A 27,993-nucleotide genomic window follows, 5' to 3' on the forward strand; every position below is an offset into this window, starting at 1 on the left:
CATAGTCCCCTGGTGTTACAGGAATCTTGTAATATGCCAAAAACTCATTAAAAGTGAAAAGAAAACCATTTGAATTAATATAATGTTATCAAACCAATGTTTCAGAAAAAGTTATTTGCGTTTATATTATTTATGTGGTGAAAAGTTATGTTTGAAAATCAATGACCACGATAAAAATGCCTGGTGATGAAATTCAGATAGTTTTACTGGTATTTTATCAATATTATAATTACAACTGAGAAGAAAATATATATTACCCACTGTGTAAACTATAAAAAAATATTTTAGGACTTAGGACTTCCATCGCCCTAAAGTCAATGGGTTTTTTAAAGGTGCCCTAGAATTAAATATTGAATTTATCTTGACATAGTTGAATAACAAGAGTTCAATACAAGGAAAAGACATACAGTGAGTTTCAAACTCCATTGTTTCCTCCTCCTTATATAAATCTAATTTGTTTAAAAGACCTCTGAAAAACAGGCCAATCTCAACATAACACTGACTGTTACGTAACAGTCGGGATCATTAATATGTATGACCCCAATATTTGCATATGCCAGCTCATGTTCAAGGCATTACACAAGGGCAGCCAGTATTAACGTCTGGATCTGTGCACAGCTGGATCATCAGACAAGGTAAGCAAGCAAGGACAATAGCGAAAAATGGCAGATGGAGCAATAATAACTGACATGATCCATGATATCATGATATTTTTAGTGATATTTGTGAATTGTCTTTCTAAATGTTTCGTTAGCATGTTGCTAATGTACTGTTAAATGAGGTTAAAGTTACCATCATTTATTACTGTATTCACGGAGACAAGAGCCGTCGCTATTTCAACACTTGCAGTCTGTATAATTCATAAACACAACTTCATTCTTTATAAATCTCTCCAACAGTGTGAAATGTTAGCTTTAGCCACGGAGCACTATCAAACTCATTCAGAATCAAATGTAAACATCCAAATAAATACTATACTCACATAATCCGACGCATGCATGCAGTATGCATGACGAACACTTTGTAAAGATCCATTTTGAGGGTTATATTAGCTGCGTGAACTGTGTTTATGCTGTTCAAGGCAAGCGCGAGCTCCGGGGGAGGGGGAGCACGAGAATTAAAGGGGCCGCAATCTATATATCGGTGTATAGTTAATGATGCCCCAAAACAGGCAGTTAAAAAATAAATTAAATAAAAAATATATGGTGTATTTTGAGCTGAAACTTCACAGACACATTCAGGGGAAACCTTAGACTTATTACATCTTACATATTACATATTTTAAAAAGAAATTCTAGGGCACCTTTAAATGGGTTTTTGCTAAATTGCCTGAAATAAGGTCTGTGGTAAAACAAAGCCTCTAAATATTTTCACATTTTTATCTATGACATAAAACACACCAGTTATAACCCACTTGTGATTTTTTTAAAGCTTTATTGTGTCTTAAAAACAAGTTGCTAAAAGGGACTAGGCAACTTCCTTTGGACGTCATCATGACAAACAGGACATTTGGACAGCATTTCTCATGAAAAAGTGGAAAAGTATTCATACACAGCACAGCTCATAATCAGCGAGCATGTTTTTAAATAAAGTTGTTTTCTAAATAAAGATTGAGGAAGCTTGGTGGTGGTGACATTGATCATGGTGTGCTGTAGTCCGTTTATAGCCTACTGTTAGCTTTTTATATCTGACCACTTTATTTAGGCTTCAAAATGTATAAATGTTGTGTTAACTTGTAAAGATTATCTTGATAGACAAAACGTGTAAGTGTCATAACCCTTTGTTAAACACAGAGCTTATTTTCTGCGATTTTCCAAAAGTCTATGGGGAAAATGGCTTACGATCGAGGGAACCCGTGTGCCGCTAGCTTCCGGGTTGGCCTACAAAAACAAGTCATCTCTGAGGTACTCTATTGCATGTGCACTGTTTCTTTACAAATTGAAATCGCCAACTACTGGCCTGGAAGCAGACTAAGTTTTATCGATCGGATGCGTGGAGAAGTGCGAATGGGGTCGTTTTGAAAATATTATCATTTGTATGTGAAAAACACAAAGGAGAAACTTTTAGTACGTCATTGTTGTGTAAACGTGCCCTTAGAATCCAATCATCATGTGTTTGTGAATTTGATTCAAACAGAGAAGTATGGATATCAGCCAGCAGAAAATGTAAATAATCTTCTTTGAAAAGACACTGTAGTTTTGCATACATGCTAATATTGCGAATTTTCTCTTTATAGAACCAGTACAATTTTGCAGACCACAACAATAGGCTATTTTCATGTCATTGCACGTATAGACTATATTTCGACAATGGGAAAATCGTTAATGACAATCTTTATAATATCTTATAATAGTAAATTCATGAATGGTCTTATCCTTTTTTGTACACTGTTCGAAGACATTATGAGATCTCTTTATGTAAAACACATCGCGTGAACGTACATCTTTATAGCCAAAGTTTTAGATGCACAGAAGTGTCGTATGCGCTCTAATCAACACAACATGCACAGCATCACGTCGTCACATAGAGGGGGTATCCATGGTAACGCGCCATGAGGAGGCTGCAGTCCCTGAGGAAGAGCGCGCGCGTGTGTGGATCAGGTCATGTGGTCTCACAAGATGGCGACTTCAGTGTTGGGATGTGAGGAGTGAATCAGAGCTACATCAAACCCACAGCGCGCATTACAGCCACCGGTCAGGATCTACAGCTCATTCCCGATCATCTCTCATCACACCGCACATGCATTTTCCAGTGCTCGGTGTTCAGTCGCTGCTGTTGGACTCGGTGGGAATCAAAGTTTAGCTCGGCAACAGCTTGTACCATCGCTTATGCAGGATTCCTACACTGGACAATTCATCAAACCCTCCGCCTTCTGAATATAAGTCATATAATCAGTCTCATTCCTTATGGAATAATTGTGGATGTGAAGATATAAGGCAAATTGTGTGTGTTGTTTAAACCTTTGTCCATCTGGATCACTGACTGCAATGGCCATCCATGTGTTCGGTGAGTCGATCACATTTGATTGCTTTTATTGTAAGTTTGTATGACGACAGATCGCTGTGTGTAATGTGTGTGAAGACAAACACATTTGACAGAGAGCATGGGCGTGTGATATTAACACTCGCTTCATAACATGATATATTGTATCGTTTAACAATAGCCACTCTGACCATCAGTGTTTGCATTATTGCGTGTAGATGAACACAATGAGATCATGTGGTCAAAATAAGTTTGACTTCATCCTGCAGTCTGTCATTGTTCTGATGTTATTCAAGCAGCTCAGGTTACTCTTCTCTTTTGTTTGTCTCCATCGTCAGTATTTGCTTTGTTGAAGCAGTCACACTGTGGTCCTTCATATGGCAACAGGTAAAAATGATTGAACCAGGACATGCTGACATGTTCTGAGACTCCATCTTAAATATTTTAAACTGTATTTTGATTGTGCATCATCTATAATTAATATGCACGATGCTCATATTCATTATGGGACTATGGAATATTTATACATTTTATCAAAAATAATGTCACACAGCAGGACCATTTCAAAGGAACTTGTGAAAGGTGATTCAAATGAATGAAAAATTGCACACTTGATATAAATTTTACCTTAAACCTGGAGTTGATTCAAAACAAGCTCAAGGACATATCAAATATACAGCCTCAAACACTTGTTGACAACATGGAGAAGAAACATGTTCTTATCTTTGGATGAGGAAACATCCATTTTCTATTAATATGTACTGCTGAATCATACACAGATTATCAGTAGTAAGGGATGTCTAGTGTGTGGCTGTTAGAAGAAGATATAAACTCTTCTCCATCACTGTTAAACACTCAGGATTTCTACTGCTCTTTTTTTCCTGGATGCTTTGAATGTATTCAAATGCTTCAAACTTGGAAGTACCCTTTGTGAATAACATAATAGAAAGGTTTCTTTTCTATTTTGGATGTTTCTGTGAAAGGAAGAGGAAACTGTCCGAGGGTCTTTCCTTCGAGAGAGTGAGAGTGAGTTCGTGTAATGAGCAGGACCGCAGTATTGTGGAGCGGGGCCAGGTTTTTTTTTAAGTCAGTCAGTAGTGATGTGAAGGGCCTCTCCCTCTCCTGTGCTCTATTGTTCATGGAGTGCTTACTGCAGGGGATTTCGACAGGGTTTTCCTGCTAGTATTCATTAATCCTATAATGAACACTTGGAAGAAGCATCAACGTCTTGCTGTCAGCTTAACGGCAAATTCATTCAGAAACGCCAATAAAATTGTATCCTATGCAAAATAATTTTGTTGTATTAATAAAAAAAGTTTGATTATTATGTTTATTGTTATATACAGTGCTCAGCGTAAATGAGTACACCCCCTTTGAAAAGTAACATTTTAAACAATATCTCAATGAACACAAAAACAGTTTCCAAAATGTTGACAAAACTAAGTTTAAAGGGTTTGTTCACCCCAAAATGAAAATTCTGTCACTTATTCCACACCTGTAAGACCTTCGTTAATCTTCAGAACACAAATTAAGATATTTTAGTTGAAATCCGATGTCTCAGTGAGGCCTCCATAGCCAACAATGACATTTCCTCTCTCAAGATCCATTAATGTACTAAAAACATATTTAAATCAGTTTATGTGAGTACAGTGGTTCAATATTAATATTATAAAGTGACGAGAATATTTTTGATGCACCAAAAAAAACAAAATAACGACTTATATAGTGACGGCCGATTTCAAAACACTGCTTCAGGAAGCTTTGGGGCGTAATGAATTAGCGTGTCGAATCAGCGGTTCGGAGCGCCAAAGTCGCGTGATTTCAGCAGTTTGGCGGTTTGACACATGATCTGAATCATGATTTAACACGCTGATTCATAACGCTCCAAAGCTTTCTGAAGCACTGTTTTGAAATAGGCCATCACTAAATAAGTCGTTATTTAGTTTTTTTGGCGCACCAAAAATATTCTCGTCATTTTATAATATTAATATTGAACCACTGTACTCACATGAACTGATTTAAATATGTTTTTAGTACATTAATGGATCTTGAGAGAGGAAATGTCATTGTTGGCTATGGAGGCCTCACTGAGACATTGGATTTCAACTAAAATATCTTAATTTGTGTTCTGAAGATGAACGAAGGTCTTACGGGTGAGTAATTAATGACAGAATTTTCATTTTTGGGTGAACTAACCCTTTAATATAACATCTGTTGAACATTAAAGTAAGGTTAATAATATAACTTAGAGAACAAAATTTTCAGTTTTACTCAAATTAGGGTGATGCAAAAAGGAGTGCACCCCACTGAAAGTCTCTGGAGCAAAGCTAAATTTTCGACTACAAATGTCTAATTTAACAAGAATTCTTCCACAGGTGAGTCTAATTATTCATCACACAGGTGTCCAGCTGACAGTTGACTATAAAAGGGTGTTAAAACCGCTTCCCCATTTCATGCTGTCAGCAATGGCACCACATGGAAGAGAAATGTCACAAGACCTGAGAAAGAAAATTATTTATTTACACCAGAAAGGTGAAGGCTAAAAGAAGATCAGCAAAACTTTATTTATCAGTCAGAATACTGTTGCAAAAGTGGTAAAAAATTATTTAAGGGTTTTCCAGGTCGTCCACGGAAGTTAACACCTTGACAGGAGCGTTTTCTGATGAAAAGGGTTGAAGAAAATCGACATGCAAGTTCACTGCAGTTATCTGAAGAAGTAGAAAGCCAAACTGGGGTGATTATTTCCCTTGACATAATACGGCGTACACTGCAGAGGAATGACATGCATGGGTGCCGTCCACGAAGAAGCCTCTCCTAAAGCCCAGGCACAAAAAAGCCCACCTAGATTTTCCCAGGGCTCATGCTGATAAAGATGAAGACTACTGGGACTCTATATTCTGGAGTGATGAGACCAAAATAAATGTTTCTGGAAGTGATGGCTTCAAAACTGTATGGTGTTGCAAAGGTGAGGAATACAAAGAAAACAGCATGGTGCTACAGTGAAACATGGTGGTGTCAGTGTCCTTATGTGGGGCTGCATGAGAGCTGCTGGTGCATTTCATTGATGGCATCATGAATTCACAGATGTTCTGCTCTATACTGAAAGAGAAGATGCTACCATCACTCCGTGCCCTTGGTCGTCCTGCACTTTTCCAACATAACAATGATCCCAAACACATTTCTGAAGAAGAACAGATCTGAACCCAATCGAACACCTATAGGGAATTCTGAAGAGACAAGTTGAGCATCACTCTCCATCCAGCATCCAGTCTCTAAAAGAGCTCATTCTTGAAGAATGGACAAAGATAGACGTTGCAAAATGTCGCCAACTTAGTCATTCCATGCCTAGAAGACTTGGTGCTAATCATAGTGGTCATACAAAGTACTAGATGATGTAGTTTTTGTTGTGAGGTGCACTCATTTTTGCATCACCCTAATTTGAGTAAAACTGAAAATTTTGTTCTCTAAGTTATATTATTAACCTTACTTTCATGTTATAAGTTAAACAGATGTTATATTAAACTTACTCTTGTCAACATTTTGGAAATGTTTTTTGTGTTCATTGAGATATTGTTTAAAATGTTACTTTTCAAAGGGGTTGTGCTCATTTACGCTGAGCACTGTATTTTAGCCTATCACATGTCCAATAGTTTAAGTCAAAAGAAGTATAAAGAAGTCACTTCTGCTTATCAAGGCTGCATTTATTTGATGAAAAATACAGTAAAACTGTAATATTATGAAATATTAGTACAATTTAATATAGCTGTTTTCTGTGTGGATATTTTGTAAAATGTAATTAATTCCAGTTATCAAAGCTGAATTTTCAGCATCATTATTCCAGTCTTCAGTGTCACATGATCCTTCAGAAATCATTTTAATATGATAATTTGATGCTCAAGAAACATTTCTGATTATCATCAATGTTGAAAACAGCTGTGCTGCTAAATATTTGTGTGGAAACAGTTTTGTTTCAGGATTTCCTGATGAAGAGAAAGTTCAAGCGAACAGCATTTATTTACAATATAAATTGTTTGTAACATTATAAATGTCACTTTTGATCAATTTAATGTGTCCTTGCTGAATAAAAGTATTATTGTTTTTTTAAATCTGTTTTCCCCCTAAATATTTGAATGATGGTGTATCACGATTTCCACAGTTTTGAGCAGCACAACTGTTTTCATCATTGATAATAATCAGAAATGTTTCTTGATCATCAACTTATCATATTAGAATGATTTCTGAAGGATCATGTGACACTGAAGACTGGAGTAATGATGCTGAAAATTCAGTTTTCATCAGGAATAAATTGCATTGGAAATAAAATCTATTCAAATAGAAAACATTTATTTTAAAATTGCAATATTATTTAATGTAACAATATTTAATATGTATCAAATAAATGCGGGCTTAGTGAGCATAAGAGGCGGCTTCTTTTAAAACATTTTTAAAAATTGTATTTATTCAGAACTTTTAACCAATATAATATAATATAAAATTCCTCTGTCTTGCATTATCAGATCAAATGAATAGAATAGTAATGAACTGTTTATTAGTATCACAATTACTAATGAATAGTATAAATATTTTTTATTTTTTTGGTAGAAAAAAAGATCTTTAACAAAAATAATTTTAAAACCTGCAAATCCTACTGTTGTCCAGCAGACGGCAGTCTCACACCATCAACACACAGACATGTGAGGCTCGTGTGAAATGTACATAGACAGTAAAAGAAAATGTACTAGTGATGTTTGCTTTGGCTAACACGTGCTCATCTCCTGCGCCCCATCACTGATAAATCACTGCTGTTGAGTTGCTGAAATGACTGTTGGGGAATTCTGCTGTTTACAGTACATGTGCAATGTTTTTCTTAAGACTAGCACTCAGAGGTTACGTTTAATTCCTTGAATAAAGATGTAGACATAAATTGTACTTGCATTTCTTTCAAATGTGTCATTTTCATGCGTTTGCATTTGTTTAATTGAATAATCATGTCTTTTATTTCTCTCAGATAATGATGAGTACAGACCTCCTGTGTGGAAATCCTATTGTAAGTGTATACTTTTTAATACAGCAACATATAAAAGTGCAAAACTATTTCAACTGAATCATGCATGTTCAGTATACCTATATCTCCCTTCTGAAATGCTTGTCCTGTTTTGTTGTAATAGTGTACCAGCTCCAGCAGGAGGCGCCGCATCCACGCAGAGTCACGTGCACATCTGAGGTGAGTGGATATAAGCGAATAAGCGGCTAGAATTGCAATATAACATAAATAGGCTCTCTAAAAATGAATAGGTTTTAATGAGTGCATAAATATAGGACTTTTAAGCATTCAAAATTAAAAAAAAAAAACATCTTGAGAATTTGAATTGGGGTTTGTGAGACTCCAAGCGCCCCCTGGAGGAAGACACATTCATCACATCTACAAAACTGTAACTAGCTAGCTTAGTATTTCAGGATAGGCTACTCTACTCATTATGCTTCTGTTGATCCATGTCCTGTGCTGTTTGTTCAGTAACCATCTTCACTTCATATAGTTTGTTGATATTTCTGTGTATAGTAAATCTTTTGGGATCAGCCGGAGTATTATTTAGGTCACCCATCTTCATTGAATTACAAATGCACGTCTTAATTGCACGATGGTCTAGACTTCTAGTAGCCTCCAGAGGCGAGATGCAGTATAAACACAGAAGAGAAGAAGCAGCGCTGCTCCATTAGTCAGGCAGATATTAGTGGCAGTAATTAAGGAGCGAGATATGCTGTTGAATTATTCATCTGTATCATGATAATCTCGTGTTTGCCTGCGGTCCAGTGCTGCGTTTAGACATGGGGTGAAACATTTAAACTCATTGCCCACCCTGCCCCATCTCAGTCTGCAGGGGTTTATGAACAGATGAACATTAATTATCAAATCTGATGGTCACTATTAGCTGCTGTTTGGAAGATTCTTTAATGAGAATATTAGGAATTTATAATATGTTCGTAATCATATTGGTATTCATAATAATTTGAGGGTTATTTTATTTATCTATTTAAATTTTTATTTAATTTTTAATTTTATTTTAATATTATAATTAAGAATTGATCTTAATTAGGCCTAAATAATCAATTCTATCTTTGTCAGTTTAACTTAGAAAAAACATGACCAAGTTTTTCTTCCTAAAATGAAAAACAAGAAGTTATTTGAAAATGAAAATGAATCCTTTTTTTTTTTTTTTTTTGCATTGTGACATTATTTTCATGAAAATTAAACACATTTATCCCCCGTAACAGTTACTGTGGTACAATTATTTTCTTTAATTATTTAAATCAGCAGAAATGATAAGCAGCACAACAAATACTGTGATGGTTAAATTTTTATATATATATATATATATATGTATATATAAAATATGTATTTATTTATTATTTCAGAATTAAGTTAAAAAATTTACATTTCATGCCAAAATAACAATAATTTGTACTTATTTTTTCTTATTTTTTCTTATTTTTTTGCCTAAAGAAATTGAAGCCTAAGTTGTTGTTTTTTTGTTTTTCTTTTGTTTTTTTTTTGCTTTTGCTTATTTTTATGACACATAAAACACATTCATCCCCAGTAAAAATTACTGTACGACAATGTTTTTTTTATTATTATTATTATTTAAATCATCATAAATTGGCAGCATAACAAATACAAAAGGTTTGAAATTTTATTTTTCTTAATTATTTATTGCATGGATACAAAATTGTAAAAAACATACAAACATAAAATAGGTTTAATTTTCTTGAAGCACAATGCAATTTCTTATTTCTTCCTTTTAATTTTGCGATTAAATATGACCTGGATATTTCTTGGCAGGTTTCATATGATTCACCCTTATATTTTCTGCTCTTCTACTGACATGACTTTATTTTTCTTAATTCTTAGTCAGAGCTTTTTTGTGTTTGCTTTAAAAAAAAAGGCAACAATTCTTTATAACATTAGTATTATATGAAGTTTTATATATTTTGATGTTCTCGTTGATCATAAAGAAAATGCTCCTGCCAGAAAGCCATATGCTGTAGTGACTCTTAAAGCCGCAGATGCGCGTGTTTTTGGAAGGAGTTTTAATAAGATGTTGATCTGCTGACGGTGGGACGGTGTCTCCTGCTGTTAGCACGATTCAGCAGGTATTTTACTCCCATCCCCCCTCCTCGGCCCACCTCAGCTGACTGGACGTCTTCTTAATTAATGGTGGATTAACATTAAACAGATGCACACTGCTCTTCATGTTTATCTCAAGGGCTTCTTAAGGATTCGTTCTGGACCGGTCCTTGCTTTGGGCTGCTGGCCATTATCTGCTCCTGTAAAGCGCATCAGTCCTGTGCAGGGAGGAGGGTCATTGTGGCAAGAGGTTTAACCCTGTTTAATCCCCTTCAAAAGGCCCCACAATTTTTGTGTGCATTCAGAACATGCAAATCAGTGATCAGAGTCCTTAAACACACACACACAACACTGTCCAGAGCACAGCACACAGCTCACTGGACACTTCAAAAGCATTCGGCTTTGCTTTTATCAAGAGTCTTGAAGACAGATAGTGCTTTTGCTTCAGGACTCTGATTTTACATTAGACATAAGTGGTGACCTCAGTGGCCTACCTAATTTTAAACCCATAACTTGTACTCATTGTAATCTAGGTCATAATATATTTTACCTTGCCCACTTTTGTTTGTAGTTTTTCCATTTTAAGTGTTCATCCAACACAAATTGGTGAAATTGTGAATGTTTTCTCCTAAAATTATAGGAACAAGATAATTATTTGTGACTTATTTGTGTTTAATTAGAACTCTTTAACGGTTCTAATTTTCTAGTTTGCTCATTTTCAAAATTTGTTTTCATTAACACAAATATCTAATCAGCTAATCACATGGCAGCAACTCAATGCATTAGTCAAGATGATCTGCTGAAGTTCAAAGTGAGCACCAGAATGGGGAATAAAGGTGATTTAAGTGACTTTGAACGTGATTGTTGGTGCCAGATGGGCTGGTCTGAGTGTTTCAGAAACAGATGATCTACTGGGATTTTCAAGCTCAACCATCTCTAGGGTTTACAGAGAATGGTCTGAAAAAGAGAAAATATCCAGTGAGCGGCAGATCTGCTGATGAAAATGCCTTGTTGAGGAGAATGACCAGACTGATAGAAAGACAAAAGTAACTCAAATAAACACTCGTCTCAACAGAGGTCTGCAGAAGAGCATCTCTGAACACGTCCAACCTTGAAGCAGATGATCTCCAGCAGCAGAAGACACACCGGTGACACTCCTGTCAGCTGACAACAGCAAACTGAGGATACAATTCACACGGGTCACCTAGATTGGGAAAACGTTGCCTGGTCTGATGAGTCTCGATTTCTGCTGAGACATTCAGATGGCAGGGTCAGGATTTGCCGTAAACATGAAAGCATGGATCATCCTGCCTTGTATCAGCGGGTCAGACTGCTGCTGGTGTAATGGTGTGTTATATATTTTCTTAACACACTTTTGGCCTCTGAGTAACAACTGAGCATTGTTTAAACACCACAGCCTACCTGAGTATTGTTGCTGACCATGTCCATCCCTTTATGACCACAGTGTACCATCTTCTGATGAATACTTCCAGCAGGATAACACACCAAATTATCTCAATCTCAAACTGGTTTCTTGAACATGACGCTCAGTATGTTTACATGGACAGCAATATTCCAATATTAACCTGATTAAGACAATACTCTTATTAAGAAACTATGATGTAAACAGCGATTTCTGATTACCTTAATCCGGCTAAAGTCACACACGAAGTAAACACAAATCGAATTAAGATGTGGAGTATTCCTATTTTAGTTGCATTATCGAAGACGTACACACTATTAACACCTTGTGGGAGTTTTCGCCGCATTTTGCGTCAGGACACATGCACACACGGCTTCAAACAAGAAGGCACAAATCAAATTCCCCTCACCTCATCTCATCTCTCATCCATTACCTTGGAGTTTGTCACGGTGGCATGAATGAAATGTTGCCGAATGAAAGTACAGAGGAGGTCTGTTGCTGGAGAATTTGTATCCGCCGTCATCTATTTGCTCATATAGCATGACTAATAATTAACTGTACTTGAAGCTTTCGTAAAATTTAAAAATGAAACAACCAAAACGGTATATGGTACCATAATGAAGACGAACTGTATGTTGATACATGAACTTCTGGAGGGAACATCGGACGGCGTGGCATTGGGACATAATGACGAGTGCCATTAATCGATCTATGTTCTATAACATGTAAAATGGGAACATGAAAGGAATATTCTAAAAGCAACTCATGTAAACACCTTAATCGGAATATTGTCTTATTCTGAATAAGGTCAATAACTAGATTACTGCTGTCCATATAAACATAATCATTGAGTTCACTGTACTCAAATGACCTCCAGATCTCAATCCAATAGAGCAGCTTTGGGATGTGGTGGAACGGGAGATTCGCATCATGCATGTGCAGCCGACAAATCTGTGATGCCGTCATGTCAATATGAAGCAAAATCTATGAGGAATATTTCCAGCACCTTGTTGAATCAATGCCATGAAGATCAAAGTCAGTTCTGAAGACAAAACTAGCAAAGTGTACATAATAAAGTGGCCGTAAAAAGTACAATAATTCCAAAAAATGAAACCAGTTTTGCTTTTAGTTTTATCTCTGTTGGTTTATTAATGAAGAATATGTTTACATGAAATTTTCTGGATATGCGAATCCGAACCGCAGACTACCCTCCATGTAAGAGTGTTAAGGGTTTGATTTCACCGCATTCTCAGATTTCATTAGCACCGCAGAGCGTGTTCGTCCTTTCTTGCCGTAATTGAATTATGTATTGCTGCAAGCTTCAGCTCAATCCTCATTGAGGCTTCATAGATCCATCATGATTAATCAGTGACCTTACTGTTACTAATATTAGTGTTTTTTTTCTTTTTTTTTTCTTTTAATTGTCCCACTGGCCTGATTGCTTGAATAAATGCGTTGTGTAATTCATACAGTAATTAGTATGCTAGATATTAGAGATGTTTTCACCCTCAGTTGGAATTCTGAGAACAATTTTTACTGTAAAATAATTTGCAACCTTGAAAATCTGTGTGGAGCATCAGTCACGTTTCTTCTGCTCGCAACATACTCCATTAATTTTTAAGGCATTTTGTGAGGAATCTGTTTTAGCTCTGATGTAGAGATTGAAAAGGCTGTGAGGATGACCTCAGCTGTGTGTAGCTCTGTAAATGAATTGTGTTGTGCTTCAGGAGCTCAGTGTGTCGTCTCCGTGCTGATCTGTGTTCCTGCAGAGATCTCTGTTCATTAGGACCGAAGCCACGACCCGTCTGTCCTACAGACCAACGACCCACTCGTCTCACACAGCACACGATATCAAAGCATTAGATCTGATATGAGGGGTTTACTTTGGAGTTATCAAGATCATGTATTTCTGTGTGATGGAAGAACCCAGCCTTCATTCCCTGTGAGAGAGTCTTGAGTAATTCTCACAGTGTGTGGTGGAACCTTACTGCCTATACCGTCAAGGCATTCCTTTTCTAACTTTTGCACAAAAAATGCTTTTTAAAACCCAAAACATTTGTAATGTGTTTAAAAGCTAACGTTGTGTAATTTTTCGTCAGTAAAACCCTTTCTTCTAGCTTTATGTGCAGTCTGTGAGCCGTTTGTTGACTGACATCACTTTATTCCAGCGATTTAGCAAATATCTTGTACATGCAAACATGGGTTTCCTTAGGCAGATTTAGTGACCTACAATAATTTTCAAAAGTTTGATGTCATATATGTTTTTTTTAATGCTTTTCTTCTGTAAGGATGCATTGAATTGATCAAAAGTGACCTTAAAGCTGATGTGAAAAAACAGCCGTAGCTTTAATGTAACTGCAAATGTAAATGTACATATGAAGAGTTTGGTTCCAAAACGCTATGAATCCATTTTGATTATTTTGAGTATGAAGGCATTTTCTTTACCAAGAAAGTGGCAAGATGAAAACCACTATTTTCTGTTTCAAACTTTCACATGGCATCTTTTGGTTACAAAAAATAAAAAATTCAAATCTACATTTTGATTTTAAAAGGTTTATTATAAAAACAGATTATTTTTTCCGCAAAATGCAATAAATCCATGAACCGTTTTTTTTTTTTTTTCAAAATGCAATTAATCCATCAATATAAAAATTATTCAAATTGAAAATACACAACAAAATAAGTTAATTCACATATATAACAGAGTCTAAACTTTGCCAATATTTATCTTATATACAGACATTTTACTAGAAATACATTCAGCCGTCGCTCCCAAAATGAATTCAATGGGTCATCTTGTTAATGTTATGAATTATTCGTCATTACCGATTAAAGAGTATTTGGTGCCACCGCACGGTTGAATAAACACATTTGCCGAGTACATTGGTGTTAAAAACTGCTTTTTAAAAAAGCCTTCAATGTTTACAGTGGGTGGAATGGTGCTCTGTGATTGGTTGAGCGGATATCTGCAGAAAAAGGAGACTGGCGTTTGTTGCATTTTGGAAAGAAAGGAAGAAAACATGACAGAATAACACGACGGGTATCGCATTTTGCGCAAAATTAATAAATGACTTTTTCTATACAATACTAATTTTGGCGGAAACTCAATTTTTTTTTTTTTTTTTGAAAATGGCGTTTAACGCATTTTGGAACCAAACTCTTCATATTGTACCTTTTTTCAAAAAAGATTTCTTTTATATAATCCTATCTATGAACTGATGAATTTTGCACATTAAGAGCGGGAACATTTATTCTAGTAAATGGGGCCAATTTTGATGCCTCCTCCCCCACCTGCTTTCTAAAATGGGAAAGACACAAATGTAATGAAATTAACATTATAAATGATGTGAGAAATGGGGTGAAAATGTGTGAAACAATTGGCTCATTTTTCCAATGTCACCTGGTCATTGCTGATATTAGCATTTAAGGATGCTGATAGAGAAAGCCCAGACCGAAATCAGACGCTCTCATTCTTCACGCAGAAAATACTGCACACTCAGCACGCACACAAACACAGGCCCTTTGACTGTTAAACTCTGGCTTTCAGTGATTGATTAGCTCTATAGTGTTGCTGATTCCCATCATTAGCTGGTTTTATTACCCCGTCGGTCATCTCACCTACAACCCGCTTCACACACGCACAAACGCACAACCATGCTTTACAAAACACTTTTCTGCCTTTATTCTCATGAGGAAACGATGTTATTCGTTCACATCCCATTTAACCAGAAACGTTCAGTCATTCACTGACTGACACTTCTCATTGTCTTCGTGTTGTTTCATTACTTTTTAAAGCTGAATTGGTTGTATATATTTCAGGGGTGTTATGTTTCTTGTTTTCTGACTTTCGCATTGTGTAGGACCTTTTGTTTTTCTCATGTCATTGTTAAAAGTTCATATATATATTTTACTCAGACATGAGGCAGCCTTGTGAACCTCCTCACACACACAGCACTGTTCTTCTGCCCTGCGTTTGTGTTTCCTGTAAGAGAGAGACTGGGGGAAGGGACGATGTGGATGCTGTGTGCTTTTGATTCTCTCTGTCTCTGGAAGCTCAAGGTTAATCAGTAGGGAGGGTGTTATGCTCATTTATTTGTGTTTTGGCTTCATTCTGCTGATTTTAGATGCAGTTGTTGGATCAAGGGTTAAATGTCACCAACGGACATTTATTGAAAATACACATGACACTAAAATACTGCAGTAAACATTAGTTTAACAACATGAGATGTAACATAATACCCTGATGTACATGATAAGAAATAAGAAATCAATGGAATAAGTTATTTTTACTTCCAAAAAATACATTGTTTTACTGCAAAATGCATTTTTACAGTCTTTTACCATTAAAATTACATTCACGTGTAAAGCAGTGTGTCCTGACAGATTTCACAGCAATGAGCGTAAAATGCATATGAATATATTTGAAAGAACATATATTGGTTAAAAATAAATAAATCCTAATTGTGTATTTATTTATTACTAACAAAATCCAGATTAGCAGCGTTTATTACACCGCTGTCTGTAGTAATTGATTTTAATTGGCCAGTTGTGTCATTCTGTCAAATATTTTTGTATATTTTTATTATGTTGATATTAAAATTTTTATGTCTGTTTGTTAACGAGGGATTCATGGTTCACAGTAATTTGGAGACCCTTGGAGTAAGTCAGTAAAATGACCCCGTCAACCTCAGAATTGTACCAGAAGGTCTTCAGTGGCGTGATGTTGCTAATGTTTTCATTCATTTAATTAAAAGAAAAAGAGAAAAAAAAAAAAAAACTCACCCTCATGTCGTTCCACACCCGTACGATCTTCATTCATCTTCAGAACACAAATGAACCCTTAAATGCATGATTTGGTTCCCTTAATTACATATTCGGGTCTTTAGCGACCCGGATCTATATATAACACGGAAGGATCTCTACCTGTCTTGATAATATAAAACTCCTCTGATGTTAGAGTAACAATTACAGAAGAATAAAATAAATCATATTTTGTTTCCTTTTTGGAGCTTGAAAGGGCTCAGTTTGAGCAGATGTTTTATGTCATCATCACTTTCCTCGTCAGAGCTCATTTTCCAGTAAATTCAGCAAATAATAGGCTAGTTTTATGTTTGAGGTAGCGAATATGAGCCCAAATGCGATCTCAAACATATTCTTAGAACTATATAATTTTGAACATCTTCAAAATCAATAATTCGATCGCTAACAGCTTCACCAGATCCATCCAGTAACAGTTAGTCATATTTGATTGCGTTCAGTACTTGCTCTGTAGTAAATCGCTGAGTCATTTCATGTTTTTCTTATTTCGTTTTCTGTCTGAATGAATCGTCACTTCATCATTGTGTATCAGACATTGCCACCTTGTGGAATAAAGGTGAATTGCACTTATTCTGTCATCTAAGATTCAATTATTGTTGTGCAGAAAAAAATATACATACACCGATACACACCTCGGGTCGTTAGCGAAAAATAGGCATTCTTTTATAATTTTATGATTTTTTTCTTGTTATATTCTTTATAATGAATTCATTGAGGAATACAAAGAAGTTAGAAGTCTAACTTTAAAAAATGTATGAGGAGGAGGGTAGGGAATGGCGCCCCGGGTCACTAAAGACCCGAGGTATGCATTTAAGGGTTAAGATATTTTTTTATAAAATCCGATGGCTCAGTGAGGCCTCCATTGACAGCAAGATCATTTCCTTTTTCAGTGCCCAGAAAGCTACTAAAAACATTATTTAAAACAGTTCATGTGACTACAGTAGTTGAACCATAATGTTATGAAGCGACCAGAATACTTTTTGTGCGCCAAAAACAAAATAGTGACTTTATTCAACAATATCTAGTGATGGGAGATTAACAAATCTTTTGTTTCGAATCACTGGTTCGTAAAGCGTAACAAACTGCCAAAGAGATGTGAACTATTGAAGCTTCAAAACACTTAGGATGTAACAAAGCCTTGTTTACTGAAATCACATGATTTTAGTGCTCTGAGCCACTGATGGTTACTTGAATTATACACAAATTTCAAAGATCTCATAATTAACCCACAGGCCATCTGAGCGGAAATCGTACTTTATTGCTATTATGAGATCCCATTAAATACAAATTAAAAACATTGAATAAAATAAGTGTAATTCATAGAATAAGTTTAAGTTTTGACTGCAGTTTCTTTATTTAATTTGCCTGTGAATTGTTCAATTAAATTGTCTCAATGCATAAATTTACATAGAATATTGGATTTAGTATTTTACATTCATGGCACCTTTTCCATAGACATAAATTATTAAGAATGATATCAGCTGTATTTTACATATTCTGCAAAAGCGGCTGGGATAAGCTTACCCTAGAGGGCTTTTGCCCCAGGAAGGGGGTCAACTTACCCCAGCAGTGGAGAAAGATGGCCCCTTTTTATGCACACTGTTCCTAAGAGAGGCATCTTTATCAAGTCTCTCATAATACTGTTCTCCAAGTCTGTGTGTGTTCCTGGGTAATAATGAAGTATTTTGATAAAATGAATAACTTTTAATAATGATATATCTGTCTTTGCAGGTGGAAAATCGGCCCAAGTACTACGGACGAGAGTGAGTTTCATTACATGCATTACTGAAGGGAGCGGTGTGTCTGTTTGGGGTGATTTCAAATATCAACAGTGTTTCATAGAAATTGCTTATGGCACCTTTAATAGTACATATTTTAAAATCATAGTATTTTTAAAATAGTTCTACTATATAGTATTTACAATAGATTTTTGAAGTATGCATTTGTGTGTACATGCCGTTGTTTTTTCGGGGGTTTTTTTAAATAGAGGATTGGACTGCCAGTACATACATTGCTGTTAATAAGTTTGGGGTTGGTGTGATTTTAATGTTTTTGAAAAAAAAAAGTCACATGCTCACCAAAGCGGAGTTTATTTTATTAAAAATATAGTAAAAACAGTATTTCTATTTTAATATATTTTAGACGGTAATTTCTTCCTGCAATGGTAAAGCTGAATTTTCAGCATCATTAATCCAGTCTTTAGTGTCACATGATCCTTCAGAAATCATTCTAATATGCTGATTTGATGTTCAAGAAACATTCTTAATTTTTTTTTTCAGGATTCTTTGATGAATAGAAAGTTCAAAAGAACAACATTTATTTGAAAATAAGTCTTTGTAACATTATAAATGCACTTATGATCAATTTTAATGCATCATTACTGAATAAAATATCTATTTATGTAAATGTACTGACCCTTTAATAGTGTAATTCTCTTATTTAAAAGCAAATTTGATTTGAGCTCTAATGCACTGATTTATTAATATTCTCTGTCTGATTGGTTTGCGGTAAAGGTATCATGGGATGATCTCCAGAGAGGAAGCCGACCAACTGCTCAGTGTGGCTGAAGGAAGTTATCTGATCCGAGAGAGCCAGAGACAGCCGGGCACATACACTTTAGCTCTACGGTACATCAACCTTCAACAATGACCTTTGACCGACCCACCCGTCTCTAACCCAGATCTTCACTCTTTCTCCTGTCTTGACCTAGTCTTGGCCCATGGGTGTTTGTTTTATTTTAGCTCTGGCTGATGTGTGATCAGTCAGTGTAGTTGAATCCTCAGTCTTGATGTGTTATTAGCAGAACACACACATTAGTGGTCCTCATTAGTTCAAAAGGCTTATAAATCACACATGTTTCTGTGATGGGTAGGGTTAGGGGTATCTGTTGGATTAAGCCATAGAAAATATCTTTAACCTGATATAAAATCAATTGAAGTCTATGCAATGTCCTCACTAATATAGTGAAACAAAGTGTGTGTGTGTGTGTGTGTGTGTGTGTGTGTGTGTGTGTGTGTGTGTGTGTGTGTGTGTGTGTGTGTGTGTGTGTGTGTGTGTGAGCGCGCGCGCGCGCGCCCTAGACACAAAAAGTCTAGAGATAATCCCTTTAATCTGCTCACTTGAGCAGACGGACACACACTGCTACACGCTGCACACGGCTGGTATCTGGTCCAAACTCTCTCTCTCTCTCTCTCTCCCTGTTTCTCAGTCTCTCTCATGTGCTCTTCCTCAGGCATGTGATTCCTCAGAGAAAGCATCTGTTGTGTCCTGTGCGCAAAAGCTTTAGCATCAAAGAGCTCTATTGCCATCAGGCTTTAATGACATTAGCCTTTGTGCATATGTTTGTGTGTGTATCTGTGAGTGTGGTGCGTCTGTTTCCAATATGTGAGTCAAGAAGCCATACAATCTCTAACTGTGTGTTTCTGATATAAACTCCTTGTTGTGAGTATCTGTAACTGTTTTCAGATTCGTCTGCGTGCATCTGATTTTGGGTGTGTGTGTGTGTGTCTCTGTGGGAACTCGAACAGGAAGCACAGGCGTTATAAAACCTCAGCAGCTCAGCTGTCCTGTCCAGTGGCTCATAACAGCATTACCATCTCTGATCATGTTACATTAGATTGTCAACCTGCAGTTTTCTAATACTGATTGATACAAATATTTAAACTAATATGAACATATATTCATTTTCTATGACAATCTTAATGTTGTTTTTAGTGTTGTCTGATTATCATACAGTAAGTATCAATGAATGACATTTTTGGCTGTAATGGTGTGTGCATAAACATATTTGAAATGCATGTGTGTGTCACTGCAAACCCAAAAGAGTAGTTTATTCCAATCAGTTATACTTGGCTATTTTGCGCTTGAATCAGTGTATTCTTGTACTGTTGACGTTATAAATGATGCATGTGTTTTTCAGAGGGTTAAAGTCATATGTTAATTCCTTGATTGACATTTTAAATAAACCAAGCTGCTCTGCAACACTTTCATGAGCTGCACATGTGTAAATGAGCACAGTGCCGCGCTTCTAGATCACAATATTTTAAACAAAATGAAAAACTTCAAATTCAAATAATTTGGATTTATTTCCAAAACATTAACAATTTTTAATAACTTTGTTATACATACAACTTAATATAGTTGATTTTAATAGGTGTGTCACTAAACAATAAAAGTGAATTTTAACATTTATCATAAGAGAGAACTTCTTAAAGCAGTAAAACAGTGGTGACACCAGAATAAATATTCATGATTCTGAACATGAAATAAATTATTATACTATACATATAAATAATGTAAGCCATTTTTTACTGGTAAAATCAGACATTTGGCATTATCAGGACCCACAAATAGTGCATTATAAAACATTATATTCAACAGTAAATATAGTAGTTTAATCTAGTACAGTTACTGAAACTCTGTAAACTTTTTTTTTCTAATGCAGTACACTTTCAATGCAGGCATTCATTGAGTCTCACAGAGAAGCCCCCAGTGCAGATGATACAATTACATAAGAATATACTATCTAAAACGCTTTGAATCATCATAATACTCAAACTAAAAACTTGATATGGTGAGTTAAATTATGCTTTCACTTCGAGGATTGCTGCTTTAAATAATGTTTGCTATTTCACTTTAAAAAGAGCCACTTCAGATGATCAATGACAGTTGTAATCAAAATTGTTGTCTGAATTACTATTTCCAAACTTTATTAGTTCATCCAAAATTAAAATTCTATCTTTATTTGCTCACCCGTTTTTGCGTTTCTCACACATTTGAACACCCGTGTTTACTACAGTATGTTCGTTGTACTGTTCATCATATAAAGCCATCATGTCTCCTCAAAAAACTTGGAGTAGACCGCTCAATTTATTTTTTTTACTGTGCCTTTGACATTTTTTGGATCTTTTAAGTTTTAAAGCAGTGGACTTTAAATGGAGGGACAGAAATCTATGGAAGTAAAATAATGCCATATGTTTTTGAAATTAAAAGCTTGTTGAATTGCAATACTTGAAAAAAAAAAATGCATTGCATTAACCGTGCTTATATTTTAATGCATTGTATTTTTAGGGCTTGCATTTTTATGTGCTGAAATTCAATATGATTGTATATTTAAGCTGTGAATATTTCAGTTCAAATCAGTTCACACACATTTTCATAGTTAAAAATTCAATCCATATTCAGCTTTCAGATTTCACTTCCAAAATATTCATTCTGTTTAAAAATACAACCTATAATATTCAGTGGTTCAAGTTTCAACATTTCACATCCGGGAACTGCAGGAATAGCAGTAGATTGCCGAGCATAATCTCCATCTTCTGTTAGTCAGCCTCACCAGCAGGTGGTGCAAACACGTGTTGACGAAGAGCAGAGCAACAGTTAGAGCAAGTCATTCATTTCTGAATTTTGTGGATGCGAAATAAAATTGCCTTCTGAATATTATAGGTTGTATTTTTAAACAGAATGAATATTTTGGAAGTGAAACCTGAAGGGTAAATTTGTATTATTGAATTTTTAACAATGACAATGTGTGTGAACTGTTTTGAATTGAAATATTCACAGTTTAAATATACAACCATGTTGAATTTCAGCCCATAAAAATGCAAGCCTTAAAAATACAATACATTAAAATACAAGCACGGTTAATGCAATGCATATTTTTTTTCAAGTAGTGCAATTCAACATGCTCTTTTTTTTTTTTTTTTAAATATGGCATTATTTTACTTCCATAGAAAACTCTGATAAAATCTTTCGTAAAATCTTCATTTGTGTTTAGAAGATGAACAAAAATCTTGTAGGTTTGAAACGACATGAGGGTTAGTACATGATAACAGAATTTACATTTTTGGGTGAATTATACTTTATAAATACAGTAAGCTGAGCCTTGGATAAAACAAAGATCAAGATATAACGACGTATTGTTGCACCCCAACTGTGAGTATATTGGGGCCTTAAAGGGTCCGAAAAATGAAAATTATCCTATAATTTACTCACCCTTAAGCCGTCCTAGGTGCATATGACTTTCTTCTTTCAGCCGAACACAATCTGAGTTATATTAAAAAATATTTATAATGGTACTGAATAGGGCTCAAGATTTTGAAGCCCAAAAAAGCACATCCATCCATCATAAATATAATCCATACGACTGCAGGAGGTTAATAAAGGTCTTTTGAAGTGAAGCGATGCGTTTGTGTAAGAAAAATATCCATATTTATTTGGCCGTAAGCAAGTCTAGTTCCGGCAGAAGATTAGACAAAGATGTTAGTGAAAAATTTGACAATAAAACATGTACAAATAGACATCTCAACATCGGCCTATTCTATACCGCAGGTCAGTGAGAGGGTGGAGATGCAATAAATATCAATGGGTGGAATTATCAGTGTTTGTTGCAAAAGCCTATAATTAAAGTTTAGGTTAAAAAAATACAATAATATATGTTTAAATTTGTGTGTCGGTGTAAAGTAAACTGGGCTATGGTGTGTGTGTGTGTGGAAGAAGAGTATCCGGTCTTCATATTGATCAACATTTGAGCTCTTCGCCCTCATAACCACTACAAGCCCAAGTACAGGAAGATGATACAACCAGAGATGTTCAGTATGTGTGTGTGTGTGTGTCCATGTTCATTCATCATTTCTCTCTGGATCTTCTCACAGCTGTGTGTTACAGCGCTCGAGTCCAACACACACTCATTTCCTCTTTCTCTCTTTCAGCTTTGGGAATCAGACCCGAAACTTCCGTCTCTTTTACGATGGGAAGCATTTTGTGGGGGAAAAACGCTTCGAGTCGATCCACGACCTGGTGACGGACGGTCTGATCACGCTGTACATTGAGACCAAAGCAGCTGAATACATATCTAAGATGACCATCAACCCCATCTACGAGCACGTGGGCTACACCACCCTGAACCGAGAGCCGGCGCTGAAGAAAGCGCTGCCCGTCTGCAGAGACCTGCCCGACGGGAAAGAGACGCCCGGAGAAGAGACCGGCCTGGAGGAGAGGGTGAGATACAGGAATGCAATTACCCAGCATGCATCTGTGTGTTTGTCTGCTCTTCTTCAGACTGCAGTCTGTAATTAGAGTCAACTGTGATGAGATTTCATGAGTTTTTGCCCTTAGATGACCTCTGTCTCAACCATATGTGCTACTGGGGTGAAGATTTCAGTTACATCATTGATGAATATGAATTGTGCTGTGGAATATGATCCCTCATTGCCATCTTGGTCTTGTGCACCACACTGACTCCGCGTGTAATTCTTAGTTAACTTGTTTTTGCTGTTTTCAGAACGTTTAGTTGGTTTGTTTTCTGCCAGAGTTGGCTATAAAGGTACTTTGCATCTGCAGTCCCTGGGCAGGATGATGTTAAAGTAGAGACAGTACAATTAAATATACATTTAAGCCATTAAGCCATATTTTAAGTGCAGGTTTAAAAGGCATATCTTGTTGGCCCAACAGAATGTTGTGGTTTGTGGTTGCGTTGTGCTCTGCTCTTTTTGCTCTTTTTCCATTATGCAATTTTTCCTATAGCCCAACTATGGTCAAGCTAAACTCCCCATTTTAAATAAGTCATCTACTCTACAGGTGACTAATAAATAGTTACTAACTACTTTTAAGCTAAGTTGGCAATATTATATTTTATATTTAATATGTGCTTAAGGCCTATTTAAACTTTTAATGTTGAAATGTTTGAGGTCAATGTGAAAAAAACAAAAAAAAAACAAGGATGCATTAAATTGATCTATTGAAAGTGACAGTATGCACATTTATAATGTTAAAAAATATTTCTATTCAAATAAATTCAGTTCTTTTGAACTTTCTGTTCATTAAAGGTGCCCTAGATTATGTTTTTAAAAGATGTAATATAAGTCTAAGGTGTCTCCTGAATGTGTCTGTGAAGTTTCAGCTCAAAATACCCCATTTTTTAAACTGCCTATTTTGGGGCATCATTATAAACGCGCCAATTTATGCTGTGGCCCCTTTAAATCCCATGGTCCACACCCACAGAGATCGCGCTTGCCTTAAACAGTGCCTTAACAAAGTTTACACAGCTAATATAACCCTCAAAATGGATCTTTACAAAGTGTTCGTCATGCATGCGGCATGCATGTGATTGTATGCTGTTTTATTGTTTACACTGATTCTGAATGAGTTTGATAGTGCTCCGTGGCTAAAGCTAACATTACACACTGTTGGAGAGATTTATAAAGAATGAAGTTGTGTTTATGAATTATACAGACTGCAAGTGTTTAAAAATGAAAATAGTGACGGCTCTTGTCTCCGTGAATACAGTAAGAAACGATGGTAACTTTAACCACATTTAACAGTACATTAGCAACATGCTAACGAAACATTTAGAAAGACAATTTACAAATATCACTAAAAATATCATGATATCATGGATCATGTCAGTTATTATTGCTCCATCTGCCATTTTTCGCTGTTGTCCTTGCTTGCTTACCGAGTCTGATGATTCAGCTGTGCACATCCAGACGTTTTGCCCTTGTCTAATGCCTTTCATAAGGATAATGTTGGGACCGTGGGCTGGCATATGCAAATATTGGGGGCGTACATATTAATGATCCCGACTGTTACGTAACAGTCGGTGTTATGTTGAGATTCGCCTGTTCTTCGGAGGTCTTTTAAACAAATGAGATTTATATAAGAAGGAGGAAACAATGGAGTTTGAGACTCACTGTATGTCATTTCCATGTACTGAACTCTTTTTATTTAACTATGGCAAGATAAATTAAATTTTTCATTCGAGGGCACCTTTAAAGAATCCAGAAAAAAAGTATCACCATTTCCAGAAAAAAACACAAATCATATTTTTTTGCCTTTACAGTAATAAATTACATTTTAAAATATATTCAAATAGAAAACAGTTATTTTAAATTGTATTAATATTTCACAATATCACTGCATTTTTGATCAAATAAATGCAGCCTTGGTGAGCGGAATATGAGCAGAATTCTTTTCAAATCGTTAAAAGACCCCAATCTTTTGAATGGTATTGGACATACTATATTATACCAACAATTAGGGATTTTCAAACTGTGCTCAACCTGGGTTATCATCATTCTAAACGCAGCTTTTAACCCTGGGTAAAGGAACGTTTCACATTTGTAATTTAGAAGCGGGGTTAGCACCGCTTTTAACCCAGAGTTATGTTAGCACTACTTTTATGGTATTAACCCTACATTGTGGTGCCAAACAATGCAGTGTTAGAATATTACAGCCAGATGCTTAGCAACAACCAATCGCGTACTCATATTTGCCTTCTTTGGACAGTCATGGAAACACTGCGCATTGCAGTGGTGTAAATTATTTAAGTAAATGTAATTAGTTACTCTACTTAAGTATCTTTTTGGCTACTTTGTAGTTGTACTGATTATCAAAGATATTGGCAACTTTTACTCTCTACTTGACTACATTTTTAAACAAGTAAATGTACTTTTTACTCCAATACATTTGTGATGAGTAATGCAATTACAAATTACATTTTGCATGGCACCTAACTTTTTCTGCAGCAGGTTTTGTCTGCTATAAAGAAGTGATATCTCCATCTAAGGGCATTGAAGGTAGTATATCTTGTGCCCAAACTTGTCAACAAGGCTACTCACAAATGCGAGTGCACTAGCAGGTAGCTGCTGAATCGTAGAGGTTTGATTTAGGAGATGTGTCCGTGTCCGTGAATATTAAACCGCAAATAGACTATTTAAATATGAATCCCTGCATGTCTGTGAGCCTCTGAAATGAATGACGTGGAAGCGCGATTTCATTTACCTCACACACGCACACTTAAGTACGTGCGACGCTCGCAATGTTTTCATCCTCTGTCGCCTCATTATATGAGGAAATGAACGCACATAATTCATCTCCAGAGCCGCTCTGAAAGTCATTTCATCAGCATTTAACCGCTTCGTTTGAGAAAACTATTGTCATAAACACAGAGAAACTCAAAGCTCTCGGCAACCCATTAAAATAAAAGTTCGATTTAACTTGAGAGAAACATATTAGTGTTGTAGAGTAGAATTTAGATAAATTTATTTAATAATAAATTATTAAATTTTAACAGTAAAGCTCTGTTGTGCAAAACATTTTTTGACAAAAAAGTTTAATTTCATGATTAAAAGATAAATTAAATGGTTTGCGTTCATTTGATTGCCGGAAAAATTAAAATACGGAACAGAAAAATACGAAAAAAAAAAATCATAAAAATACTTTTTTAATTAAATAATTTCGTTGATTTTAAGAATTCAATTAAACAGACATGCTTTTTTGATTATTAAAATGTAATTAAACCATTAAAATGGAATCCAGAAAAGTTCAAACAGAAAACAGAATTTGGTAAAAATAAAACAGAATTTGAGGGGAAAGAATAAAACGTAATTTAATAAATTGTTGGTAAATTAGATAAGTTTCATTATTTCCATTGATTAGACATGCTTTTTGATTATTAAGATTTAATTTAACCATTAAAATGGAGTCAAAAAAAAACAGAGAAAAAAAAAAAAAAAAAAAAAAAAAAAGAATCCAGAAAAATTTAAATGGAAAAAATGGAATTTTGGACAAAATAAAACAGATTTCATAGGGCCCTAGATGAGGTCATAAGTGCAGCCGGCGATGAGGCCGAAACCAGCACATCCAGTGCAAGTAGACTTGATTAGTTCATTTTACTTAACATTATTTTATTTATACGCTTTATTGCCAAGACCTTTTTGAAAGATATTGGTTTACTTATGGGTTTTTTTGTGCACTTGAGCTTAACTGAGAGAGTTTAGACGTTTAAAAGGCTGTTGTCAACCTTGATTTATTGCAATATTGAGGTGTTCAGTTTTATTTTGATTTTAGAATATAAACATGATTTCTCATCTTATGAATCAATTGTTTTTTTTAGTTTTTTTTTTGTTTTGTTTTTATCGGCATGTCTCTCAGGTGTCGGACTAGTGCATCTTTGAGCCTACATTCAGTATGAGTAAAATGCTTAATCCTCTGGAGTCTGAGGCTGATTTGGGGCTTGGAGAAGTTTTGACATGCCCTGACATTTGTGCTTTTTTCAGTTGTTCATAAACATATAAATGACAAAAGTGTCATTACTCTGTATTCAGCACAAACTAGGCTACAATAATATGTGAGGAACATGTATGTACATGTATTTTTGAAGGAATAATGTTTATGCGTGATTATTGAAAAAACAAAAAACTTAAGTCACTGAAATAAGGCCAAAAAAAGTATATTAAAATCTGTGTTCACAAGACTTCTGGGTATTGGAGGTTGTAGACTAAGTAGAGTAGAGTGTAGAGTTTTTGCTTCAGAATTATGAAAAAATTATGCTGCCTACTCCTTCATATAAAACAATATATTGATTTAGTTTTTGTAAGACACTTTTTGTCAAGAAACACTGTATGCTTGGAGGTGTGAATCATCATGAATAATGGACCATTTACACCTGAGAAAACAAAAGAATCACATAATAATGACCTAAAATTACTTGCATATTAATGAGGCCTTTCAGTCAAGTAGGCTGTGAAAAAAACCCCTCAGAAATAATGTCTCAGCTCATCATAAACAGCAATACTGTGAAATATTATTACAATTTAAAATAATAGTATTCTATTATATTCTTTAAAATATAATGTATTTCTGTGAT

At 35.4% G+C, this 27,993-nt stretch overlaps 1 protein-coding gene across 3 annotated transcripts in view; it reads left to right on the plus strand.

The window, feature by feature from the left end:
• Positions 1–2,659: 2,659 nt before the first annotated feature.
• The window catches only part of chn1 (chimerin 1), a 75,906-nt gene continuing 50,572 nt past the window's right edge, over positions 2,660–27,993 (plus strand). For 2 of the 3 annotated variants that reach the window (XM_067410325.1, XM_067410324.1), the window contains exons 1-6: positions 7,818–7,868; positions 7,991–8,029; positions 8,151–8,206; positions 18,078–18,109; positions 18,860–18,973; positions 23,057–23,345. In XM_067410325.1, coding sequence (XP_067266426.1) covers positions 7,841–7,868; positions 7,991–8,029; positions 8,151–8,206; positions 18,078–18,109; positions 18,860–18,973; positions 23,057–23,345 — 558 coding nt within the window. In that variant the 5' untranslated portion in view covers positions 7,818–7,840. Of the gene's footprint in view, positions 3,007–7,817; positions 7,869–7,990; positions 8,030–8,150; positions 8,207–18,077; positions 18,110–18,859; positions 18,974–23,056; positions 23,346–27,993 lie in introns of those variants that run through there. The other variant, XM_067410326.1, reaches the window with a different exon arrangement.

The sequence above is a fragment of the Chanodichthys erythropterus genome, chromosome 14 (assembly GCF_024489055.1).
Source record: "Chanodichthys erythropterus isolate Z2021 chromosome 14, ASM2448905v1, whole genome shotgun sequence".
Lineage (NCBI taxonomy): Eukaryota > Metazoa > Chordata > Actinopteri > Cypriniformes > Xenocyprididae > Chanodichthys > Chanodichthys erythropterus.